At 40.8% G+C, this 23,839-nt stretch overlaps 2 protein-coding genes across 19 annotated transcripts; one reads left to right on the top strand and one right to left on the bottom strand.

Annotated features, from left to right (window-relative positions):
• On the top strand, nt 406-3,406 carry LOC109712164 (probable receptor-like protein kinase At4g39110). Its single transcript, XM_020235587.1, has one exon. It carries the CDS (start codon nt 406-408, stop codon nt 2,971-2,973), a length of 2,568 nt encoding a protein of 855 aa, XP_020091176.1. The 3' UTR covers nt 2,974-3,406.
• LOC109711838 (histone-lysine N-methyltransferase ATXR7) lies at nt 4,248-22,084 on the bottom strand. 18 transcript variants are annotated; one of them, XM_020235128.1, is made up of 22 exons: nt 21,706-22,084; nt 20,104-20,315; nt 19,379-19,958; nt 19,098-19,220; nt 17,804-18,097; nt 17,356-17,691; nt 16,953-17,276; nt 15,868-15,955; nt 15,431-15,792; nt 14,625-15,285; nt 14,115-14,515; nt 13,909-14,031; nt 13,327-13,407; nt 12,241-12,294; nt 12,008-12,159; nt 10,751-10,800; nt 10,564-10,619; nt 9,349-9,484; nt 8,248-8,333; nt 7,085-7,169; nt 6,855-6,901; nt 4,248-4,619 (listed from the first exon to the last, which is right to left on the bottom strand). In XM_020235128.1, the coding sequence occupies exons 1-16, from the start codon at nt 21,769-21,771 to the stop codon at nt 10,779-10,781; spliced, it is 3,879 nt and encodes a 1,292-aa protein (XP_020090717.1). In that variant the 5' UTR covers nt 21,772-22,084; the 3' UTR covers nt 4,248-4,619; nt 6,855-6,901; nt 7,085-7,169; nt 8,248-8,333; nt 9,349-9,484; nt 10,564-10,619; nt 10,751-10,778. The 18 variants fall into 18 exon arrangements, with proteins under 18 accessions (XP_020090717.1, XP_020090714.1, XP_020090712.1 ...); XM_020235125.1 differs by having other exon boundaries at nt 4,248-4,738; XM_020235123.1 differs by having other exon boundaries at nt 4,248-5,128.

Here is a 23,839-nt window from a genome sequence, read left to right on the forward strand (position 1 = left end):
AAGGAGGAAGATGCAATGAGATGAGTTGGACATTAATTGGGCGGCAATTAATTAAGAGCCGTCGCAATGACGGACGGACGGGAGACGAAGCCGGACCTTCTGCGTGGTTACGCGGTCGACCCTTCCTTATTACGAGGTGGTAAACAAGAGGTCAATTCCTCGGCACCACCCATTACGACAAGGACAGAGAAGGTTAGTTATCAAATATTGGTTCCCTCCATCCATTTCTGGCTTGTTTCTTCTTTCTTTCTCCTCACTCCCCTCCTTTCTCCCTAGTCCTTCCCGAACCCCCTTCGGGATCGGAAAGGAATCGAGAGAGAGGAATTGAAATAGATCCTAAAACCTTAAACAATAAAGAAAAAGAAAAAGAAAATCATCTAAGAATTAATGACCCGACGAAGAATAATGGACCTCCGCCTCGCCCTCGCGGGCCTCTTGTCTGTCGCGCTGTTGACGGCACCGTTGCCCGTGTCGCACGGGCAACCGTCGCGGCCCGCGTCGAGCTTCATCCCGCGCGACAACTTCCTGATCGACTGTGGAGGGACGGCGCCGGTGAACACGAGCGACGGGCGCTTCTTCAAGACGGACATGCAATCGAACTACCTGCTGTCGGCCAAGGACGCGATCCGGGTGTCGGTCCCGGACGCGCCGGGCGTGCCGTCGCCGCTCTACCTGTCCGCCCGGATCTTCCACGACGAGGCCACCTACAGCTTCCACCTGACCAACCCGGGCTGGCACTGGGTGAGGCTCCACTTCTACCCGCTCAACAACTCCAACTTCGACCTCACCCGCGCCGCCTTCTCCGTCAACACCGACGACTACGTGCTCCTCCACAGCTTCACCCCCGACGACCCTTCCAAGTGGGTCCTCAAGGAGTACCTCCTCAACGCCACCTCGGACCGCCTCTCCCTCCACTTCGCGCCCCTCCGCGACTCCGTGGCCTTCATCAACGCCATCGAGGTCGTCTCCGCGCCCGACATCCTCGTCTCCGACACCGCCTCCTCGCTGGTCCCCGTGGGCGAGGCGTCCGGGCTCTCCCAGTACGCCTACCAGACGGTGTACCGGCTCAACGTGGGCGGGCCCCCCATCACCCCGGCCAACGACACGCTGGGGCGCTCGTGGGGCGAGGACGGCGAGTTCCTGCAGCCGAAGGCGGCGGCCAAGACGGCGGCGGCGGCGCCCGGCGCGGTCAAGTACAGGGAGGGCACGTCGCCGCTGATCGCCCCCAGCTGGGTGTACGCCACGGCCGTGCATATGGCGGACGCGGGCGTGGAGAGCCCGAGCTTCAACGTGACGTGGCGCCTCGAGGTGGACCCGTCCTTCGGGTACCTGGTCCGGCTGCACTTCTGCGACATCGTGAGCAAGTCGCTCAACGACCTCTACTTCAACGTCTACGTGAACGGGCTGACGGCCATCTCGGGGCTCGACCTCTCGGCCATCACCGACGGGCTCGCCGTGCCCTACTACAAGGACCTGGTGCTGAACGCGTCGGTGGCCGGCGACCGGATCACCGTGCAGGTCGGGCCCACTCGGGAGGACACGGGCAGGGCGGACGCGCTGCTGAACGGCATCGAGGTGCTGAAGATGAGCAACTCGGTGGAGAGCCTGGACGGCGAGTTCGGGGTGGACGGCAAGAAGGAGGAGGAGGGGGGCCCGAACCGGCGCGCCGTGGCCGCCGTGGGGTTCGCGATGATGTTCGGCGCCTTCGCGGGGCTGGGCGCCATGGCGGTGAAGTGGTACAAGCGGCCGCAGGACTGGGAGCGGCGGAACAGCTTCTCCTCCTGGCTGCTCCCCATCCACGCCGGGCACTCCAGCTTCATGACCACCAGCAAGGGCTCGGGCTTCGGCTCGCACAAGAGCGGCGGCTACACCTTCTCCTCCACCCTCGGCCTCGGCCGCTACTTCTCCCTGGCGGAGCTGCAGGCGGCCACCAAGGGCTTCGACCAGAACGCCATCATCGGCGTGGGCGGCTTCGGGAACGTGTACCTGGGCGAGCTGGACGACGGCACGCAGGTGGCCGTGAAGCGGGGGAACCCGCAGTCGGAGCAGGGCATCACCGAGTTCCAGACGGAGATCCAGATGCTGTCGAAGCTGCGGCACCGGCACCTGGTCTCGCTAATCGGCTACTGCGACGAGAACGCGGAGATGATCCTGGTGTACGAGTACATGGCGAACGGGCCCTTCCGGGACCACATCTACGGCAAGGACCTGGCGCCGCTGTCGTGGAAGCAGCGGCTGGAGATCTGCATCGGGGCGGCGCGCGGGCTGCACTACCTGCACACGGGCACGGCGCAGGGCATCATCCACCGCGACGTCAAGACCACCAACATCCTGCTGGACGACAACTTCGTGGCCAAGGTGTCGGACTTCGGGCTGTCCAAGGACGCCCCCGGGATGAACCAGACGCACGTGAGCACGGCCGTCAAGGGCAGCTTCGGCTACCTGGACCCGGAGTACTTCCGCTGCCAGCAGCTGACGGACAAGTCCGACGTCTACTCCTTCGGGGTGGTGCTGCTGGAGGCCCTCTGCGCGCGCCCCGCCATCAACCCGGCCCTGCCCAGGGAGCAGGTCAGCCTGGCCGAGTGGGCCATGCAGTGGAAGCGCAAGGGCCTGCTCGAGAAGATCATCGACCCCAACCTCGCCGGCACCATCAACAAGGACTCCCTCTCCAAGTTCGCCGAGGCCGCCGAGAAGTGCCTCGCCGAGTACGGCGTCGACAGGCCCTCCATGGGCGACGTCCTCTGGAACCTCGAGTACGCCCTCCAGCTGCAGGACGCCAACCCTCCCGCCGCCGCCGCCTCCGAATCTCCTCCGGCGTCGGCGTCGGCGTCGGCGTCGGCTAATTCCTCCGCGTCGGACGCGGAGGAGCGCGCTGAGGCGGCTTTGGCCGCTAGCCGCGGCGTGGACGCCGATTCCAACTCGGTGGTGTCCAACGAGCTGTTCGCACAGCTGGCCGGGATGAAAGGCAGGTAGATGCAGTGCGCGCGTGCGTGCATGGGGCGGTGGGATTGATGGGCTCAGTGGATGCGTTACGTAGTTATATAATAGCCATACGTGTAAGCGAGACTGAATCGGTTCGTCGGCACTGGATCCGTTCTAATTCTCTTCTATATAATTTCTCTCTGTGTGTGTATGCGCCGGCCCTGTACTACTGACGTGGTCGTTCTCAAAGCTCTCGTATCGTGAAACTCTTGTTATATATATACATAAAATAATATGTACGACTACATATACATTTATTGTGACTTGCTGTTTAGAGCTAAATAACTGTCGTAGCCCGCAGTTTCGGTGGCCCAGGGCACCGCGACAGGTATTATCATACGAACGGTTTTATTCAACCAGTAAGATTGGTCATCCAACCCGAAATAGCATTTCAACAACTCACATTTTTTTGTCCTCATTCAGATTTGATTGAAGATTGAATGCAACATGTTCTTTTCGGTCGAAATGTCATCTGTGCCATCCAGCTTGGCTTGAAAGGAGCTTAGATTCAGGTTAATAGTACACAAATATATATATATATATATATATATATATATATATATATATNACCATTAGATTAAATACTATAACCCAGTGAAGACCACTCAATCCTAGGGAAACTACTCAACTCTAACCGACTAATATCATTCTGATCCTACAATTTTTTCATCCAAGGGTTAAAAATTTGATAGCAAAAAGAGTGTATATATATATATAAACATTATGTGTAAGAGATTTACATGTCGGGAAAGATAAAAAAAAAAAAAAAAAAAAGAAAAAGAAAAAGAAAAGAAAGCATGCTGACTTTGATAGCTGGAGTAAACCAGGCATCAATATAACGAATAGTATTAGGGAAAGGCGAGCTCACGTTTTCCCCCTCCAAACATCACACTATCATAATTAATCGATTCTACGATTTCATATTTAAGCACTAATCCTCTTCGCCAAGCCTCCAGCAAAACAGAAAAATTATTAGGTTGACGGCGCAGATGTGCTGTGTCAGTTAAATCACAAAAATACATTTCCATCAAACAACTTAGAGATCAGTGAAAATCAAGGGCTTAGGTATGAGCATAGCTTTGCCAAGTCTTAGCAAACTTACCGTCTGGTCTTGGAGTCAGGGCAACCCCCGGTTTCGTATATTTTATAAAAATTAAGATTACACCGTGGGTTAAGCATTCTTTCTTTCATTTGGTACCTCTGATTTTGCAATAATTGAGCCGAAATATATACAATTCTCAGCTTGGAGAATATTGCCAACGCTATTTGCGTAATGCTAAGTTTGCCGGTTTATAAATGACAACCATAGTAAGCCATCAACAAGTACAGAGGGATCTCTTGGATCACAAAAACAAGTTCATTGGCCTTTTCACGAGGCATATGCTTGAAAGAAATAAATATGACCATGGTCATAAAAGAGAAATTAGTTCACCGAGTCCTAAAAAAATGTGGCAAGTTAAACAGTACCCATAACCCCTCGTAGGCGCGAACGGAAGTGACCAGCTTTTTCTTGAGAATCACTCTCATATTATGTATAGCAGTAAAGCCCGCCTTGCTTGATTACGCACTTCAGGAAGTCCATGACAAGGGCATGTCGAAAGAACCAGGGGTATATATATGCAGAGGGATATCCAATTCTACAATGCGATTAGAATCAACTCTTCAAAAATGATCATATTATGGTACCCCTCGCCATGAAAATCCATTTGTCATGTCATTTAAAAAAGAAAAGAAAGAAAACAGCCTCCATCAACCCCTGTGCATTGAAATAAAAGCAAGAGCTACTTGTTAGGACGGCATGCCGACCTGCCGGAATCGAACCGGCGATCAAGGACTTGCAGAGTATCTTATAACCCCCCGGCAAATCCAACACTCTTCCATCTGAGTTGAGGTCGGTGATTACAGGTCCAAACAATAAAGAGCTAGGCAGTCAGTCATAACCAGAGCAGTAAGACAAGGCCATCTCATCCAAAATTTCCAACTGATTGCTGAGCGCACTGATAAACTGCTGCTAACCTATTAAATCACGCCACCTAATAGAACCTTCTTCTACATGAGCTAGAATAAAGGGGCATTTGGAGCAATGCAGCAGGGTAGCAGATCTGCTCGTTCTTGCCATGGTAGCCGATGGAAGTAATGTTCAGACCTAATTTAGGGACAAACTGTAATTACCATAATCCCCCACTGGTAGAAGGAAATTACTTTATATTAAGCTGGCCTTATTCATGCGTAAACAATAGTAGGCCGGTGTTACTCCTTAAGTACGATTTGTTACAACAAAAAGAAAAAAAAAAAATTTCTAGTTTGCCGGATGTGGACAAAGAAAGAGAACTAAGGGGAAAAAAAGAATAAATTATACAAAAATTTACGTGGCCAGACCATTAGCCTGCGTCCTCAGACGAAGACGGGTGAAGACATAACAAAGACTTCAATTATAAATAGAATATAAACGAATGCCTTTTTCAGAAAATCTTAACTCTAAAAACACACGGAATGCTCTCTCTCCTCCAAAATGTTATAAATATGCTGCACCCGCAAATTTGTGAGAAAGTAGCTATATTTATAAAAATAACTAAATCTCCATTAGATTTGAATTAGCTTCATTTTAAAACTAAAAATAATGCTGGTTTGACTAAAACCCCAAGACGACTAGAAATATAATCATCAGTAAGATTTAAAAATAATTTCGTAAAATACTCAAACCCAATGCGATTAGGAATAATCTCGGCTTATATAAATAGGCTGAACAAAAACAAAATAGAACTAGAAAAAAAAAAATTTCTTAGACCCCATAATTCGAGACACATCTAACCAATTCACAGGACTTCGCACAAATGACGATACTTTAGCATGAATTACTACCAACTTAAAATGTGTGAAAACACTTTAAATTATAATGATTAGCCAATAAAGTCCCAGGTGGAGGACATCAAACCTCATTTGATCGTGGCAAAATGTGATTGAGGTTTCTGTCGTTTTGTTTCAGTATTTTCCTCTGCTTTATGTATGAACAATAATACGCCAGGAACATTCGTTTATCTCAATTTCCTAGTAGGCGACTCCACACGTTGGCAGCACCAACATACCTATAACCACTGCGTTGCAAGATAGTGAAAGTGGAGAGTAGGGTTTGGTGCTGTTTGAATGAAACTTTTTTGTTTTTGGCAAGCTTTCTTTAATAATGCCCTAAACACTTCAATAAAATAAAAATAAAAATAAAATAAAATAAAATATAATCACCCCTAATAGTTTCCTTCAATAACCAAACTCCATGTTGGAGCCTACGCCTCACTTCAGCTTTCTACCATAGCACAAGATCCTGATCGTACAATTTTTGAAGTGAATACTTCCGATAGAAGCTATCATGAAAGCTAGGCGGGGAGAAGCCATTTTGAAAGTTAAGACTAAAATAGTTGGCTTTTCATGACTTGCTTAGAAAACTGATTACTGCTGCACAGCCACTAGAAAAGAGCTATATATATCCAAGTGGGGGATTTTGTGTGTCCCCCTCTCTATCGGCTGAACATTACATCAACCATGTGCACTTTTCTTAATGTGAACGGGTTAATGTGATGTTAACTGTTAAAGCCAATGGCAAAGGATTCTTTGAAGGCATATCATCCCCTCTAATCACAATAGAACCCATATAGAATATTAGCAAGTGTCCTTTTTTTAACCTCACTGGCTTCAGCATAGCTGCTACTGTTGATTTCCAACTTAAATAGGGATTTTCTGCGCTTTACTTAATTGGACCTCTTTTTTTTCAAAAACAAAAAAAAAGGAGAGAAAAGGGCATGTTTTTAATCCAATTTTTCTTTTCAAGGAATTTGGGTGATAAGGGGATGGGGAAAGCCAAAAAATGAAACACATACCATGCACATTCACTGCGACTTGGATGCCCATCCAATAAATAGGACACCTGCAAGGATAGGAGTGCCTCCATAAATAAAACATTAACGAGTAATAAAAGCAAGGAAACTAAAAGATATTCCCATGATAAATAAGTTCAAGTTATCAGCTAAATATCCACAATGCTATTTCACTTAACAAAACGGAGGCAACAACAAAAACAACCCAGAGAAAATAAAATAATTGTACTAACATAGACTCGCACAGCCAATAGAATTGGAGAAGTAAACCATCTTTTCTTAGAGGTCCCTTATATGGTCAGACATTGAACAGGTCACCTGCAGATAAAAAACCAGAATCTGGATCACAGAAGCGAATCAAACTGACATGATATCTGTTTCTTGCAACAAATTCTTATAGCTTTTTCCTTTTCTTTTTTAATTCCTCAGGGTTGATCATTTAGGGATGAAACAGCATAGCACATAACAACTTAATCTTTCAAACAGTATCCTTTAAGCCATATGTCTTTCATACTTTTGGAGTAGCCGAGTATTCAAGGCATTTTGGAACCAGCAGTTACAACCACTACTATGCTTGGCTACAACTTCGAAAAGCCAAAGACTTCAAGACTAAATCATCAAGGGAAAAGAATTGGAATAATGCCATGTGTATGACCATGGTCTACCGCCCAACTTTGATGGGTTATTCTCTTAGTTCTAAAGTAAATTGACCAATACAGCCAATCCCTTTCACAGCTTACTATGTTATGTCCACAATGAAGTAAAAACACACCTCATTTTCTTACGGTTTCCCTTTTTTTGGTTTTTCTGAACAAATTCTATACAATAAAGTGCATTCGTAAATAGACTTCTCCATTCTTATTGCTGTTAGTCCGCTTCATCTTCTTTGAACAACAAAATACAGAAGTATGCTCAGTTTTTGCCATAAGCACACAGATTGCAAACTACCTGTCACCCATGGATGACGCCATCACATAGAACTTCTCAAAACATATAAAAAACTAAGTGTAATCAAACAAAGTTTTATCAAGTGAAAACTGTTATTTACAAAAGTAAAATCCAAAAGGGCATAAGAAGCAAAAATTATATAATAAGGCAACCCCGTATGGGCCTTGAAACCACAGAATTTCGCATCCTAATTTCAAGGCCCCCATAAATGCTTCCCAGTAAAGTAAATAACGTACATTCATCTCCCACAGCTTCCATTAAAGCATCCTATATAGCGCTAACTAATCAAACATTGGGGAAAAAAACCTAAGTGTACTTTAAAGTGCCAACACTCGGAGATTTCTGTTTATATATATTAATAAACGAATGAATTTGGCGTGTGCCTGTACAAGATTTTCAAATTTTTTAAAAAAAACAAGATTTGAAAAAGACAAGACAAACTATTAACCTTGTTGGCAGAGAACTCATCCGCTACAGAAAAAATCAAAGAATATTGCTGTATAGACAATTAGCCATTCTGAATAGTGCAGTACCCTGAAACAACAAAAATTTCAAACAATCAGATCCTAATTCACATCTGTGCTAATAGTTTCTGAAAATTTACTAGAAGCCTATGCTCATATCATGTAGTGATACAAAAAACCTGGGAAAAGCTAAGAGAGCTTTCTGTGATCCATTGTTTTTCTTTTTCTTATTTCTTTTTCTTGGTTCTTGTATATCCAAAAGAATAACCATTTAAATTCCAAAAGATAACAAACTTAGAAATATGGTATCAAATCAGAAGCTGAATAGACCGAAGAGAGGACCAAAGGGCACAGAAGTGAATGTTTTCTAGCATCACAAGCAATGAAGAGAGATAGCATCAACATGCGAAGATGTCCAACAGATAGATAAACTAAAGGAATAATCATCTAGCCTACCATGCAAAGATTTTAAGGGCAAAATTTTTACCAGGCCCCTCTCAATAAACCAATTATGTATGTTTTTTCCAGTTTTATTTCCTTTTTTTTGTTTAATTATCAATATTTAGTTAATACACTGAATTAATATGTTGAAAAGCATCTCTAGTCATAGAGAGAAACCATGATAATTTTAGGGCGCATAGGTTTTATCACGTAGTTACAAATTCAATTGCCATTTTTCTAGGGAACATAAGCTGAAATCCAATCCAAATAAAAACAGGTAATATTATTTACTAGTCGTGTAGTATTCTGGCCCATCTCATACTACTAAACGGAGATTAATTTCTTCCGAGTAATAGGCTAATTTCCTATTTCATGTTTGTTCATTCTAATGATTCGAGTATGATTTCAAATATACATCCTCTGGAATAGTGAAACAGAAGAAGATAGTTTAACTAAGAGAAAATGACATGTTCAAGGTTTATAGGTTTTGGTATAACGATGAACAATAGCAGTAGTAATATGCAAATCTAGGAGGCCTTGAATTTTTTCTTTTAAAAAAATACATTAAACAGAGTAGAGATGGCAAGTGATAGAAAGTATATACATTAAGAAAAAGAAGAGCAATAAATCAATAATATACATACAAGGACATATATAAATGACAGATAGAAGATCCTCGCAGCAGCTTCCATTCTTCCATCCCACTTACAATGTGCAAGTACAGAAACACCAAGGAGTACCTTGTGAGTTGTGATGTTAAGACAACTTGCCACGAAGCTTCTATTGCATCCCACAGTTCGAATCAAAATTACACCAAAACCCAAAGAATGTCAAAGATCCCAAATAGAGCATACATAGTTGAAGAAATAACAAGTACACTTGAGTTTTTCATCAGACAAATTAAACAAGATATTTTGAATTGCTGTTTTTTAAGAGCAAAACCATTTAGGGAAGTCCACAGTTTCTGGTAATTGGTTCCACGAAAATTGGACATGCTTGAACATTGTAAGTTATTTGCTTGCATAATATTCTCAATTAGTGCAAAAATTATACATGCACCTACCTTAAAATTATCTAGACAGACTGCTTATGTAATGCTAGCAGGTATCATGTAGGCACTTACTACCTAGAACCCCAAGTTAATATGATTGACATATTACCTTGCAATCATATATTTCATTATTTCATAAGCTATAAAATCTCAGCTTGCAGTGTCATTCACCTATTGCATTTAGAATCATAATATACATTTGTTCAATACTAGAGGTTTCCACTTCTATGTATTACGTGATAACGACTACAGATGTAAAACTTGAGAGCTTTTGTCTATCTTCTTGTTTGAGGACAAATGGACGCAAATTACTTCACTACAACTCCCTGGTATGTTTAGTTAACTATTTGAAAGTCTAAACCTTAATGCATTTAATTTAAGTAACACATCAAATTACTATTCGCAGTATATTCTTGTCATACTTTGACATTCCACCGTAGATTCTCTATTATCAAAAACTATCATGATAATATGTTTCATTTTAGCAGTATTGTTTGATAAAGATTATTTTGCATTAAATAAAAAAAATCAAATATATCACATTACCCCTCCAAGCCACCAGACATTCACCTTGGTGACTTTGAGGATTTTCTGACAGGAATTGCCAATAAGTATTGATTGGTGCAACAACAAACCAGCCATAATCTGAGATTTAATTGGTGCAACAACAAACTAGCCATAATCTGAGCTTTAAAATATTCTTACTATTTCTACAGCTACCAGCAAAAAAAAAGAAACAAGAAAAAAAAAGAGATTGCAGTACAACTAGGACAAAAGAAAAAAAGTGTTCATACAAATACCAACATACCTCAAAGAAGATTGATAGCATATGACCAGTGAACCACAAGGTAAATAAGAAATGGCCTGAATAGAACAATGAACAGCAAAAGAGGAACACTATTAACAAAATTGCAAATGATACTTGTGGAATTGATACTAGAAACTGAACTATGAAGTAAAAAACAAACACATATTCTGTAAGCAATATAACATACATAGTTTGAGCAAAATGCGGCATCCTCCCTAATTCATTGATCCACGGCATCTACAGAAACCAGAAGGGCATTAGAAGGAACCTTACAATCTAGCACACATGACATACAAAATTTAGAATTTCCGTAAGTGAAGTAAATGTTAAGCAGCGTTTGAAAAGGCGCGAGGCGTGGAGAAGCGCAAGACTCTCCTGGAGCCTCGGCCTGAGGCGCGCGCCTCAAGAAGGCGAGGCGCACATTTACTAAGCTTAGTTTAATTTGATATTCTACATTAAAAAAATCCCAAAATAATCATTAAAAAGTAAACAAAACGCATGCATATAGTTTAATTTGATGTTCTTGCTGACGCTACTGCTGTTTTCGCTGCTGATGCTTCTTGTTGTCCTGCGAACGCTGCTGCCGGTTGCTTGTTCTGGCTGCCGCTGGTTTGTTGCCGCTGCTTCCTGCTGCTAGCACGGCTGTTGTTGGATGCTTGACAGGGAGAGGATGTGGGAGAACAAGAGACTGAGAAGAGGAGGGGAGCGGTTGATTTTTTTTAGGGGTTTTTTTGGGTTTCTTTCAAGATTTTTAAGTATCTTATCGGGTTTAAAAAAAAATATAAGAAGCAAATTCAAAACCCAACAATCCGAAAACTTGACTTTTTTTTGGATTTCTTTTAATATTTTTTAAGTATCTTATCGGGTTAAAGTATAATATGCAAATTCAAAACTTGACAACTCGAAAACTTGAATAAAAAAATCCCTGAAAACTTAAATATTGCAAGGCACGCACCTCAGGCGCGCCTTTTCAAACATTGATGTTAAGGGCCCATTCATTTTGATGAAAGTGGAGGTATGGAAGTCCACTTCAACCAGAATTTGGGTGATGTGCACTATTTGGGCTGCCAAAAGTCGTTCAGAATTCCCAGTGGGTAAACAATCTTTTGGAGAGGGTACAAAAAAAGCCTTGGCTAACATCCTAACATGCACCTCTGCTCGGCTCATAACACCTTGAGTACTTCAATACAGATAATAGTATTTTCCACTCCCAAAATATGCTAGCATAGAGCTAATATAATTGAAACTGTACTATTAGCAAATTTCTCGCATAATCAGAACCTAGCATACAGCAACTGCACTGTGAGAGGCAAAGCGCATGACCTAAACTTGGATTCACCATACAGGATACGAGATATGCAGAAAATAAATCTATATTTCCTGATTGTGTTTCAATCTAATGAATGCAAGACCCTACAAAATTAACAATCATCCATTAGTATACCTTCTAGAACCACAGTTGCATGGAATCTTTTGCTCCTCCAAAGGAAATTTGTAATTGTACGTCAGCTCTTCACCGGCAGATATATGCCTCTTTGCATAAATAAATATCTTCTTCTGACCCTCAACAGTGATAACTTTCGTATAGCAGTTCGGCTGACAAGTACGAAAGAAAAAACATAAACTAGAAGCATAGATCATAAACAAATTATCTACAGCATGGTTCAACGTGAGTACCTCACAAGAATGGTTAATAAATCTTGCTAGCCCGCCTCTTTTAGTCGCATCAACCTGCATATAATGAGAAATCTATAACCACATGATGGTCACCTAACAAAGCAAGTATTTAAGCAAAACAACTCTCTGAAAAGTTGTTGACAAGCAACTTATGCACTGAACAATAATAAGAATTGCATGATTTATATTTCAAAGAAGTAGATCAAAGAAAATATTGAACAAACAAAGGGCCTAAAAGAAGAGTTTAGCAGGTTATTTATAAGAAATTTTAAGAAAATAAGAAGTAGCTACAACATAATCCTGTCTGCAAATCATTCTGTGGCAAAATTGGCCTATATATAGAAATGCAATGCTCAGAAACTACTCTAGCTTAAACATGTGTAAACTTCCAGAAGTCAGCCTCTTTTGACTGAAGCCGCCAAACATCTGTAGCCACTATGTAATTTAGTTCTAGTCTCACTAAATTTAAATATTTTTGAGTAATAAATAACATATTAAAGATTTTCTACTTCTTGTTCCGTGATAGTTCTGGTGTATGAGAACTTTTACTGAACCACTTGCCAAAGCGCAAATTTCATTGATATCCGCAGGTTGGAGGAACAACAGGAGTACATCTTATTAACTTCTATTACTAAATCATTAATGTATATTAAGAGCTTACAGACCTTGCTACAGCCCATAGGTATCATTAAAATGTGAAGCATATTGATGATTTCACATAAAAAGCAATAGAATGACTATAGTCAACGAAATATACTTCTAACTTCCAATTATGTAATTTATCATCATTTTTTATTTCCAATTTTGCAATTTTTGCAGAATACTACGAATATATAGAAATTTTTTACAATCTCTATTTCTGCCATTACTATATTAAGCAGCCAAGTTTCCCCCAACCTAGACAGCATTCAAGCACCAATCAGAAACAATCATATCTATAACAAGATATTAGTCAAGGTTCCCCAAAACCTAGGCAGCATTCAAACACCACAGCAAATTATAGATGTAACAATGTAAAACTAGTAAACACGATGCCAGCAACTCACGTTGAACAACATACAAGTACAATCAAAATCCCTCACTTACCACATAACCATCATCCAACCTAAAGAGGTAACTGCTTCCAATTCCCATTTTCTCATACTGATGCTCTCGTATGTCTGATATCTGTAAGAAGCACGGTACTAAGAGTTTGTCTAGAATTTAAAACTGAAGTGTGCAAAGAAATGCACACTAAATATAAGGGTCTTTACCTATATAGTGATATACTTTGGTAAAGTTTTTTACAATACATATCCCAGTAAAATTCACAATTACTTATATGCCCTTTGTTTCAAGACAGAGTACACACCATACGTGCCATTCAAAATTTCACAGAACATGCGTAAGCGTTTATGCATCTGTGCACATGCATGCACAAGCGCCTGCATACCCTAATCAAAGTCTGAAATTGCATGTCCTTTAAAAGATTTTAACTTCTTAAAAAGATGTCGTCTCTTAAACAGGAAAAATCATCAAATTTACAGGAAGGGAATTAGTTTTGACTTGGAAAAATCTTTCAAAATGGTAATTATCGCAGGGGTACAAATATAATTCAAATTTAACAAGAGTATAATTGTAAATAACTAAGTTTTGTGCATTTTTATACAAATCCCTAAACATAATTACCTGACGCCGAATTAATTCCCCTACATATTCAATTACGAAATCTTCTGCATCAATTGGCTCAAGAGCCACAAGTCCCCAATCATGAATCTTGCTCCTCTGAAAACATAGACGTTTCTTTCTTGCCTAGAAAGAAGGGCAAGGGCAAGTCAAAAAAAAGAAGAGATAAAAAAGTAATCAAATATTTAAACAGAGCAAACTTCAATTACCTTCAACTGATTGATTTTTAACAGCTCCGCACCCTCAGCAGCAGCCAGAAGGTTGCGCAGCTTAACCCTGTTTGTTCTTGCAGAAGGACCCTTGACACAGGAACTTTTGGATTCTTTGGACCCAGAACCAAAATAACGGATCAGAACATGCTTTCTTCTTGAACGGGCCCTCTCAGAAGCAGGCGCATTGCGCGACCATTTTCGCCACTGCCATCCGTCGATAGAAGCTCGAGCACAGCCATCTGATTTGGGGCATGGAGATGAAGGTTTAAGCTTCCATCCTGCTGCTTGCCTTTGCTTTCTTTTCTTTGCAGAACTTGCAGTTGGTAAAGTACAAACCTCAGAAGAAATCACTTTTTGATCAATCTCAACTTTCCTTTTTGAACGGGATAGCCTTTTTACTGTCAAGCAAAAAAAAAAAAAAAAAAAAAAAAAAAAAAAAAAAAAAACTTTTTGAGTGAAACTGACCTATAGAAATATAATACTGAGAAATGGAAGATAAAAACTTACATTTTGCAACATCACTGGAGCAGAACAGTTCTGGCTCTTTGAGTAAACTGGTATCACAAACATCGTTTTCAGCACACTTGTCAACTTCACTCGAAACCTTTTTTAGAAGTGAAACGTCTTCCAACTTATCATACGGGAAAACTTCATTAATCAAATTGTAAGAAATATTATTCTGCGATTTTATGGCACCCGAAAGTTTCTTCGTCTGAGCATTCTTAGCTTTAACCCTGCGAGTCGTCCTTCTTTTCGTCTGTACTCTTTGCGAACTTAAAGCAAACTTATCAGTCCCTCTATGTGCAGAAGTGGATGCAGAAAGCACAGCATTCAACAAGTTTTTATTCTCGCTTATTCCTAACTCTTGAGAATCGCTTCCACTCACCCTGACTTCTACCAAATTATCCATGAATTTAGAAATCTGTTGACCTCCTGAGATTTCCATGGTTTTCTTTAATGGTCTATCACTCTCTGCAGGAAGAGAAGCTGATAAAGATCCAGACTTTCTCTTGCCTATTTTTCTCTTCCTATAGTACGTATACTTTCCAACCATCAAAGATTCATCATGCAAATCAGAATCATTCAGTTGCCCAGGCTTTTTACTTTGTTCAGCCAGCATCTCAAAAGAATTAGAGGCGTTCTCTTGACGATTGGCGTATGTAATATCCTGAAATAAATGTATGCAAGCAACTTAACTAGTAAAAATGAGAACCTACGGAAGAACTCCAATAATTGTTATTAGAAATAGCAAGATGACAACTGATAGAAACTCTATGCAAGCATCAAAGAGAGTAAAGATCCATATAACATACCTCAGCTAAATTAATCATTCCAGAAGACATGTTGGAGCCAGCACTTCTCAAACCACGCCATGAAGCAAAACATTTTCGCAGGGCATCAGAAAAAAGAGGAGGCCACGCTCTAAGAACTTCAGCATGTAACTTTTGTCGACAGACTGCAACAGTAATGTATTTGGAAATATCTGGTATACACTCATCTGACTGTGAAGGATGAAACTTGTTTTTCTTGAATAACGCCAAGGACTCAGAGAAGTCTTCCAGTCCGGGAGGAGGTGGTTCTTCGGTATCTTCATCATCATCTAACCCAGTTGCCATTGGCAAAGACAACCTTTCAAAGGCACTTGCATAACAAGTAGAAAAAGAATCTTGCGGCTCTGCCATAAAAGGGATAGAAAATAAGAAACTAATAATCCACCCCCTAATATTAAATAGTAAAAATCCACAGTTACCAGGAGAACATGATGTTGTATCAGCAGCCAATTCAAGAGAACACGACAAGTCTAGTGGATGAATAGGTTCTTTAGCATCAACTGTTTCCTGCAATCACAAGAAATTCTCAATCATGCTCAACTCAGATAAATGCAGCAAAACAACTAATGATCTACCTACAACTGGCAACCAGATTTCTAAAAATACCTTCAGCAACAACAGAGATACTTTCTCTAATCAGGACACATGTTTTTCATTTTTCCAGCACAAAGCCAACACCTCCGATTACAACAGGTGCATGACATTGGGGTAGCAACTAGATAACAGTTGGGTGGATAAAATGTGCATATTGATAAAGAATTACCTATTCCACCAAATTGTAATAGATCTAAGAGAAAATTCCACCTAGATATGGACAAGTTAAACATTTTCAAAGCAACCAAATGGAAAACAAGCCAACGCTAGGGTGAAATTGTGATATGCTCCTGAATGGTTATTCTACGTAATGATAATCCAGGCTATTACCTCTACTCTAGAAGATAATGGGGTAACAATGAATTTAAGTTAGACAATTATCTCATACTTTTGATATGCATCATTACCAAACACTATCTAGGTTTTGTCAAGGAGAACTTTTAAGACTAGATGGGAGAAGCCACACACAACATCCACAAACCTCAAGTGGCCTAGACATAGGCATAGAAACAGCGGCATGTAAAACTATCACACTACCTTAAATCCAAATTACACAATAAAATACTTCTCTGATCCTATTGGGCATTTCCTTACCTCCAAGGTTTGAAGTCAAAAGAATCAGAGAACTGCAGAAGTTTACATAATAGCATAAAAAGACATGGATGTACATGATCAATCAAAATTTCACAGGAGTAAATCACATAAATTGCTAGGGCAATCACTTTATACTTCTCAGATCATCATCATATAGAATCTAAGTTTACAGAGACTAGGTAAATTACTTGATGCTAGCTTTTTTCAGGAAAAGGAAGAATATGAATAAAAGAGAAATATTAAAAAAAAACAAAAGAAAGCAAATTATAACACAAAACATACAAACAACAAACAATCCTTTATTGGTAAACTTTACCTCGTTGGAACTGCCTTCCATTGTTAAACATAACAAAGCTGTCATCTCTTCTTTAATAACATCTTCAAAGTATTTAAACAATGATATTTTTGCTGCCACGTATAATTCATTTTCTACACTTCCTTGGATCTTTGTTAAAGCACCACTAAGCAAATTGGCATGGGATACAGATTTTGTCTCAACACTGGCAGCAACAGGAGCAATTTCCGAATTTGGTTGAGACTCTGAAAAACTTTCCAGATTATGAGTTCCAGGTTCAAATCCTGGTGGAAAATCAATGTCATTGCAAGAACTCTCTGGGTCAGAAACCATCTGCAAGGGCATCTAAAATGTAAAAAGATGTTAAGGAGGTATATATTAAAAAAAATGAACTGTAAGGAATAAAAGTAAGGTATATCCCAACCTGTGACTGCATCTCATCCTTCTTTTGCATATTTTGGCCATGGAAAACAACAGAACCAGATGAAGCGGGAACTTTAGACCGGCGCTTTCTCTTAAGCCAGGCTTCACAATAGCTAGCAATAGGATCTAAAAAGACAAAATCCCACAGAACATTCATTGAGTCATAGTAGAACATTTCCCGAGCTGCTGATAGCAGCTCGGGAAAATTACCGCATTGGGACACTACAGTAGGCATCAGATCTGCTGGCTGAAATGAGTTCATTTCCTTTGACTCGTGAAAGGAAATAGCAGCATTGTCCCTAACAGGGTAGGACTTCCTCTCAATAACATTATGGAGCTACAGAAATTACACACCAAAATACAAGTCATTTCGGAATTAGAGGATCACAGAAACACAAATAATTATTCTTAAAAGATGGATCGCCTCTTTTGACATCTAAATAACACACCTTGGCTACCTGATTTGATGGCTTTGGTCTAAGGTTCTTCTGAGTTTTCTTCAAAGCAATAAAATCAGGAATCATGCTACTGATAATTTCATCAATTAGCACACGTCGAGCTGCTTTCATTATGCCAGAGTGTAGCTGAAAAGAGATATCCTCAGATATGTCGGATATAAAGCTAATTAAGGAACTGAAATCATCATGGACAGGTTCAGCTGCATTCTCCATAATGTCTCTGCTCCACTTATCAATTAATGAAGCAAGAGTAAATGGTCCAAACTTGTTATTCACATGGTAAATCTGAAAAAAGAAAAGAAAAACAGAATTAGATAAAAATGTTACAGTTAAAAATGCAACCTAAATATAAACAACAAAACCCTTGAAAATAGCAAAGAATCAGGCATATAAGAACTGCTGCTAACTCCAGATAATTAAAGCACACAAAATTTACTTAAAAGTTTCATCTTCCAAACACCATATTTATGTTTATATATAGTAATAGCTTGTCACTTGGCATCAAAAGTCTTCCAAGTACTCCTAGTGTAGAAATAAATTCTCGTGCAGAAATACATAATAGAAGAAAGGTTGCGGAAACAAACATTCACCAGCACTAATCTGCGATAAGTTGTGCTAATAAAAACGGGAGCAATTGGTCAGCAAAGGCAAAGAAAAACATCAAAATATAACAGCTTCCAGTGGATTATGTACAGACATGACGAAAGAAAAATTAAACTCTAGCCAACATCAAAACATAATGCAACAGCTCTAAAAACATATACAAAATATAGAGGGAGAGTCTCAAAAACGGCATCAAGGTACCAGACAAGTTTGTGTGATTACGTGAATGAGCCTTTACGAGAGGAGACATGTCTAACATTACCAGACATGAATACAGAAAGAATGTTTAAACACTAGATAAGAATGTTTGAACTCTAGAAAAATTATAACACTATCAGCTTTCATATACCAGATAAAAATAAGATGATGAACTTTGGATCCAAAGATTAATAACAATTTCAGCAGGGCAGCTAAAAGAGGTTCTGGTGGCAATTAGCATTTGTAAAACCAACAGTCGCAGAAATTTATATTACATCAATAACTGTGAATAGCTGACACAATATTGTATTGGTTATGTACATTTTGGGCAGACTAATGAAGTGGTGTGACTGTCCAAGAAGTCAACTATGGCACAAATGTTGTCCAGATTGTGTTGCAACATCAGAGCCCACAGAATTTCCTTGGTCGTTGTGCATATTAACAAAGAAAAGCACACCAAATGACAAGATTTATCAACTCTTACCATCACCAAATCATGAAGATAGCTGCTGTGATGCCAATAGCAAAGCTCTGCAATAGAATGTGGTCCTTGTCTTCTACCTTCCTCATCCTCAAACATCCAGCATGACTCTTCGCTTGGCAGGGTCTGAGCCAAGAAAGACCTCATTGATCAGATTAGTATTAACAAAAACATATCATGCAATTTTCTGACCATAAACTTTTGTGAGATGGAGAATTAGAATAATTAAACAACGCAGAAAATACAACTGAAGCACAGGTTTTGCTAGAAAAAGAACAGCATACCTCTGTAAGCACTGGCTGATTACCGTCAGTCTTTCTTGTATCTGCCGTTTGTACTTGAGCAACATCGGCAGCAACTTGATAGGACATCAATTGTTGTTTCGGCACTAAATTTGAAGACTGAGCAGGACTCTCTGTTTCCGAATGAATAGGCCAATGTGTTGCAATCTTACTAGATTCACTTGCCATAGAGGACAAGATACTAGGAACAATGTATCCTTGGTTAGGAATTTGCTGCAGGTATTTCAAAGGTACAGCATTTGTTAGTTTTCCATCTACAACAGGATAAACTGGAAGATCTTCAGGCAAGAACCCAGTAGATAAGCCCTCATATAACTGTTGTTGGATATAAGGTCCGCACATCTGCCCGTGCTCATTTACATACATATATCCACCCAAAGAAGAGGATTGAGCATATCCGCTAGAACCCCTTGCTGGAGTAGTTACAAAACCCGTTTCGTAAGGCTCAAAAGTCTCATAGTTCCGGTTAATAGAATGAAGACTCTCTTGCATTGCAGCATATGATTCGGTTCTCTTTATTACATTGCAGCTACAACAAGCCTTGGTACACCTACTAGAACACCTGATTAGACAAATCAACAAAATAAAAATCAATATACAACTAATGAACGTGTACATTATGTGGCGTGTGACTCTCTCTGTGTGTGCATGCATGAGTGTGTGAGAGAGAGAGATGCACAACGTAAAAGATTAACAAATGACTATACAAGTCAGGTTTGCATCCTTCAGAAAGATCGTCAACTTCTGCTGCAAATTGTAGGCCTTCCATGTCAGATAACTCAGATGTGGACAACTTCAACCGCTTCCTCGCAGCGAAATGGTGGCAACCGTAGAAACAGGATTCTTCAGGATCGGCATTAGAACCACATCTGCAACTAAATATAGAAGTTATGTTGGGCATTGGTTCCTCGTACATTACCTGCACAGCAAATAATTCATGAGAAAATAAAGATCTATCCTAGGGTGATAGGAAATGAAAGACAAAGGACATATACCACATGTAGCCAAGATTAAACATGTTAATCCCAAAAAAATAAAAGAAAAAGCATCGCAAAGTGGAGAAATGCCCATGCACACGACACACCATAAAAAGGGGAATAGAACATCAAAAATGCAAGCTTAATCAAGACTTCAGAAATGTGATCGCTAGAATGAATATCTACAATGCAAGACTACGAAAAAGCATACAAAGGACCAAGAAAAAAGATGAAAGAGAAGGGAACAAAATCTACTAAGGTTATCTATCCCACAAGGAAACTGAGGATACACACGGTGCATGAACTTAAAAGACTATTTATAATTCGCCACCGTTCCCTTCTAAGAGAAGGCAGCAAGTAGGCAGCAAGTAAAAATTCGGCATACAAAGTTAACCTCTTGCTATCCATGTACTCCGCTGATTAGGTAACTAGGCAACCAGGCCTAGACATGTAGGGTAATCCTGTAAATAAACTACAAAATAGCCAAGAACAATGAGTTTCCTCTATGGATTTAACATGTGAGGCACAAACTTTGACCACAGAGGACGAGGCTATGACATAAATCCTTGATACCAATCAATCACAAAGGGCTAATCATTAAAGCATCCAAGACATGATAAGAATTACTTTCTTTTTCTTTCTTTCTTTCTTTCTTGTTGGATATGAAGGTACGATTCTGGAAAACTAACTTCTCTTGCAGGGAAGCCTGCACACAGTTAACATGTGGTGTACAATTAGCCTAGGAGATCAAAATTTATATATAAGTCCAATCGACAAAACACATGCAAATTAGGAGGAAGAGAAAGGAAGAGATAGGCCAATTCCCGTATTTATCCAAAAACAGCCATGAACAAGGTAAAACCCATGAGCTGCAACGTGACCCGACTAAATGTCGATGCGCAAGATATGTAACATATGTATAACTTAATTTTTCTTAACTTCCCTATTACAGATATGGAAAAAAAAAAAAAAAAAAAAAAAAAAAAAAAAAAAAAAAAAAAAACTTAGTTGGCAAATTAAGCACGCAAGATCAGACCGTCGGCGAGTAAGATAATTTCTTTCAAAATGATAGACATTAACAATTCCAAAGATATGAATCGTAAGCAGAAACCCTACACCGAAGGCATAGAAGACGAGACCCGTCAGAAAAGCAAAGAAAGAACTAGATAAAAAGCTAAATCTTTTCACCGTGAGAAAGACTTGAAATTAACGAGCAGAGCATCGCAACGCATCGCATCGCATCGCATCGCATCGCAAAGCAAAGAAAGGAAGAGAAGATCTCAATTCGTACGATCCAGCTAATAATTCAAGAAGAATCGGAGGTATCGTTACCGAGTCCGGGTGGGATGAACAGATTGGCGCGGAGCCGGGACACAGGGGAGAGCCGATGGTCGGCATCCGGAGATCATAACAGAAACTGCTCTCCGATCAACAAACTGCAGTAAAACCGCCGGCCGTCGCTAGCAGGAGGAGGAGGAACGAGGAACGAGGAACGAGGAACGAGGAGCCGCAACGCGACAAACTCAACTCAAATCAACTCGGAAGGGAGAGAGAGCGAGACAAAGGTGGGTCAGAACTCAGAACAGAGGAGACGGAGGCGGATGTGAGGAGAGTAGAGCGGAGGAGGGGAAAGGGGAGAGAGGAAAAGAGAGATAAGACAGCAGCAGCCAGCAACCGACCAGCGCTCGGAATTAGGAATTTGGGAATTTAGGACGGACGAGAGAGATTGAATAGGGTCTTCCTGGCGGACCGGACTTGAGCTAACTTAACTGAGTTTCTTGACGGGCCGGACTTGAGCCTATTGGCACTTTTTGACGGGCTGGGCTTGACCAAAGTGGAACTTTTTCACGGACCGGGCTCGAGCTAGCTTGGACTGTTTTTGGGGCCTGGCTTGAAACCTAACTTGGACTTTTTGACGGGCCTGTCCTGCGCTAAACAGGAGTTCTAGACGGGCTTTGACCGCCCGGACTGAAGCCCAACTGACGACGTGCTGACGGTCCGTCCAACAATGCTTTGTATCATTTTCGCATGCTGTAGTCCGAATGTAATTTCCTATTTTGTGTGCACCACAGTTTTTGGAGTTGTACACTTATAGTCCCTACGACTCTCAAATTGTATTCGCGTGTTGAATCCGCATTGACTACCTTTCGAAGGTAATGCAAGCTTTGCCTTCTGCTTTCGACCTCCTGTTTAAGCTTTCGAACCCCCCTACATTTTAGTTAATTTTTAGCCGTGTGGGCTAACGAGCAGACCAATTTGTATTGTCTGATGGGCTTTTTATATTTACATACTAGTTGTGCTTTTGTTGCCACACGCCCACACTCACATATACAGCATTACATCTATATATGTGTTTTAAGTTTTAAATTGTATCGTGCATCTTATTTTACCGAGTGGAAGAAAACACTCGGTAGTTCCTGCTCCGCTTGCTTTTCTTACTCACTTTTTTTGACGATGAATATATCCCTCTGAGGACGGCCTATATATAGAGATGAGAGCAGTGCATAATAGGCCTGAATTGGCCTGGCCGGAAGCCCACCTCAGAATCTGTGTTTTGTTCAGGCTCAACCCAGCAACAAGATTCCACTAGTCCGTGGGGGCAATTCTGTAGAACCGTGAGCTCAAATGAATAAACTGATTTGTGCAAAAGTGCTAAATAATATGCAAGCACATACGCAACCATGCTGTGAGAGAGAGAGAGAGAGAGAGAGAGAGAGAGAGTCGTAGAGAGATAAGCAATTTGGCTGTGATCAAGCTGCTTTGGACCGAGAAAATTACACAAGCTCAATATTATCCGGCTTTGGGCTTGTGGACTTTCACTCAACAGAGAGTTGGGATACATCATCAGTCATGTAACCCGAGTCTCGACATAAATTTACCCGCATTGCCCCACCCATCAGCCACGCGCAACCACATCAAAATTCGAGTTAGCTTCTAGTGAGTCGAAACCACACTCGATCTTGATTAGAGCCACATGTAGCTGGGTCTTTACTTTTGCGCTCGTCACCCACCACGCCGCAGCATGCGAATATTGGAAGGTGAGCAAACCGTTAATTGGGCCAACTTCGGCTTGACGCAGGCCCACTTTGTCTTAATTGCAGCATCCTAGAAGATCACATGCATGGATCTAATTCCAATACGTTGGTTGGCCCAAACTCATACTCTGTAATCCAAGACGTGACACAAAAGAAACAAATATATATATATATATATATAGAGAGAGAGAGAGAGAGAGAGAGAATAAAAGGGATATTCCATCTAATCGTATTAGTTCTCTCAAATTGAAAACCATCACAAGTGAAAGGGATAAAAGAAAGAATATTATATAGTTAGGACTAGGCACAAGCCCGATTAATTCTCAACATCTAATCACCTTATTACTCACTCCACTAAAAATACGCATATTTTTAAATTTCTTTAATTCGTTTTTCGTATTGTAGCGTAAACTATGAAGCACGACCGACCT

Source organism: Ananas comosus, linkage group 6 (assembly GCF_001540865.1).
Source record: "Ananas comosus cultivar F153 linkage group 6, ASM154086v1, whole genome shotgun sequence".
NCBI lineage: Eukaryota > Viridiplantae > Streptophyta > Magnoliopsida > Poales > Bromeliaceae > Ananas > Ananas comosus.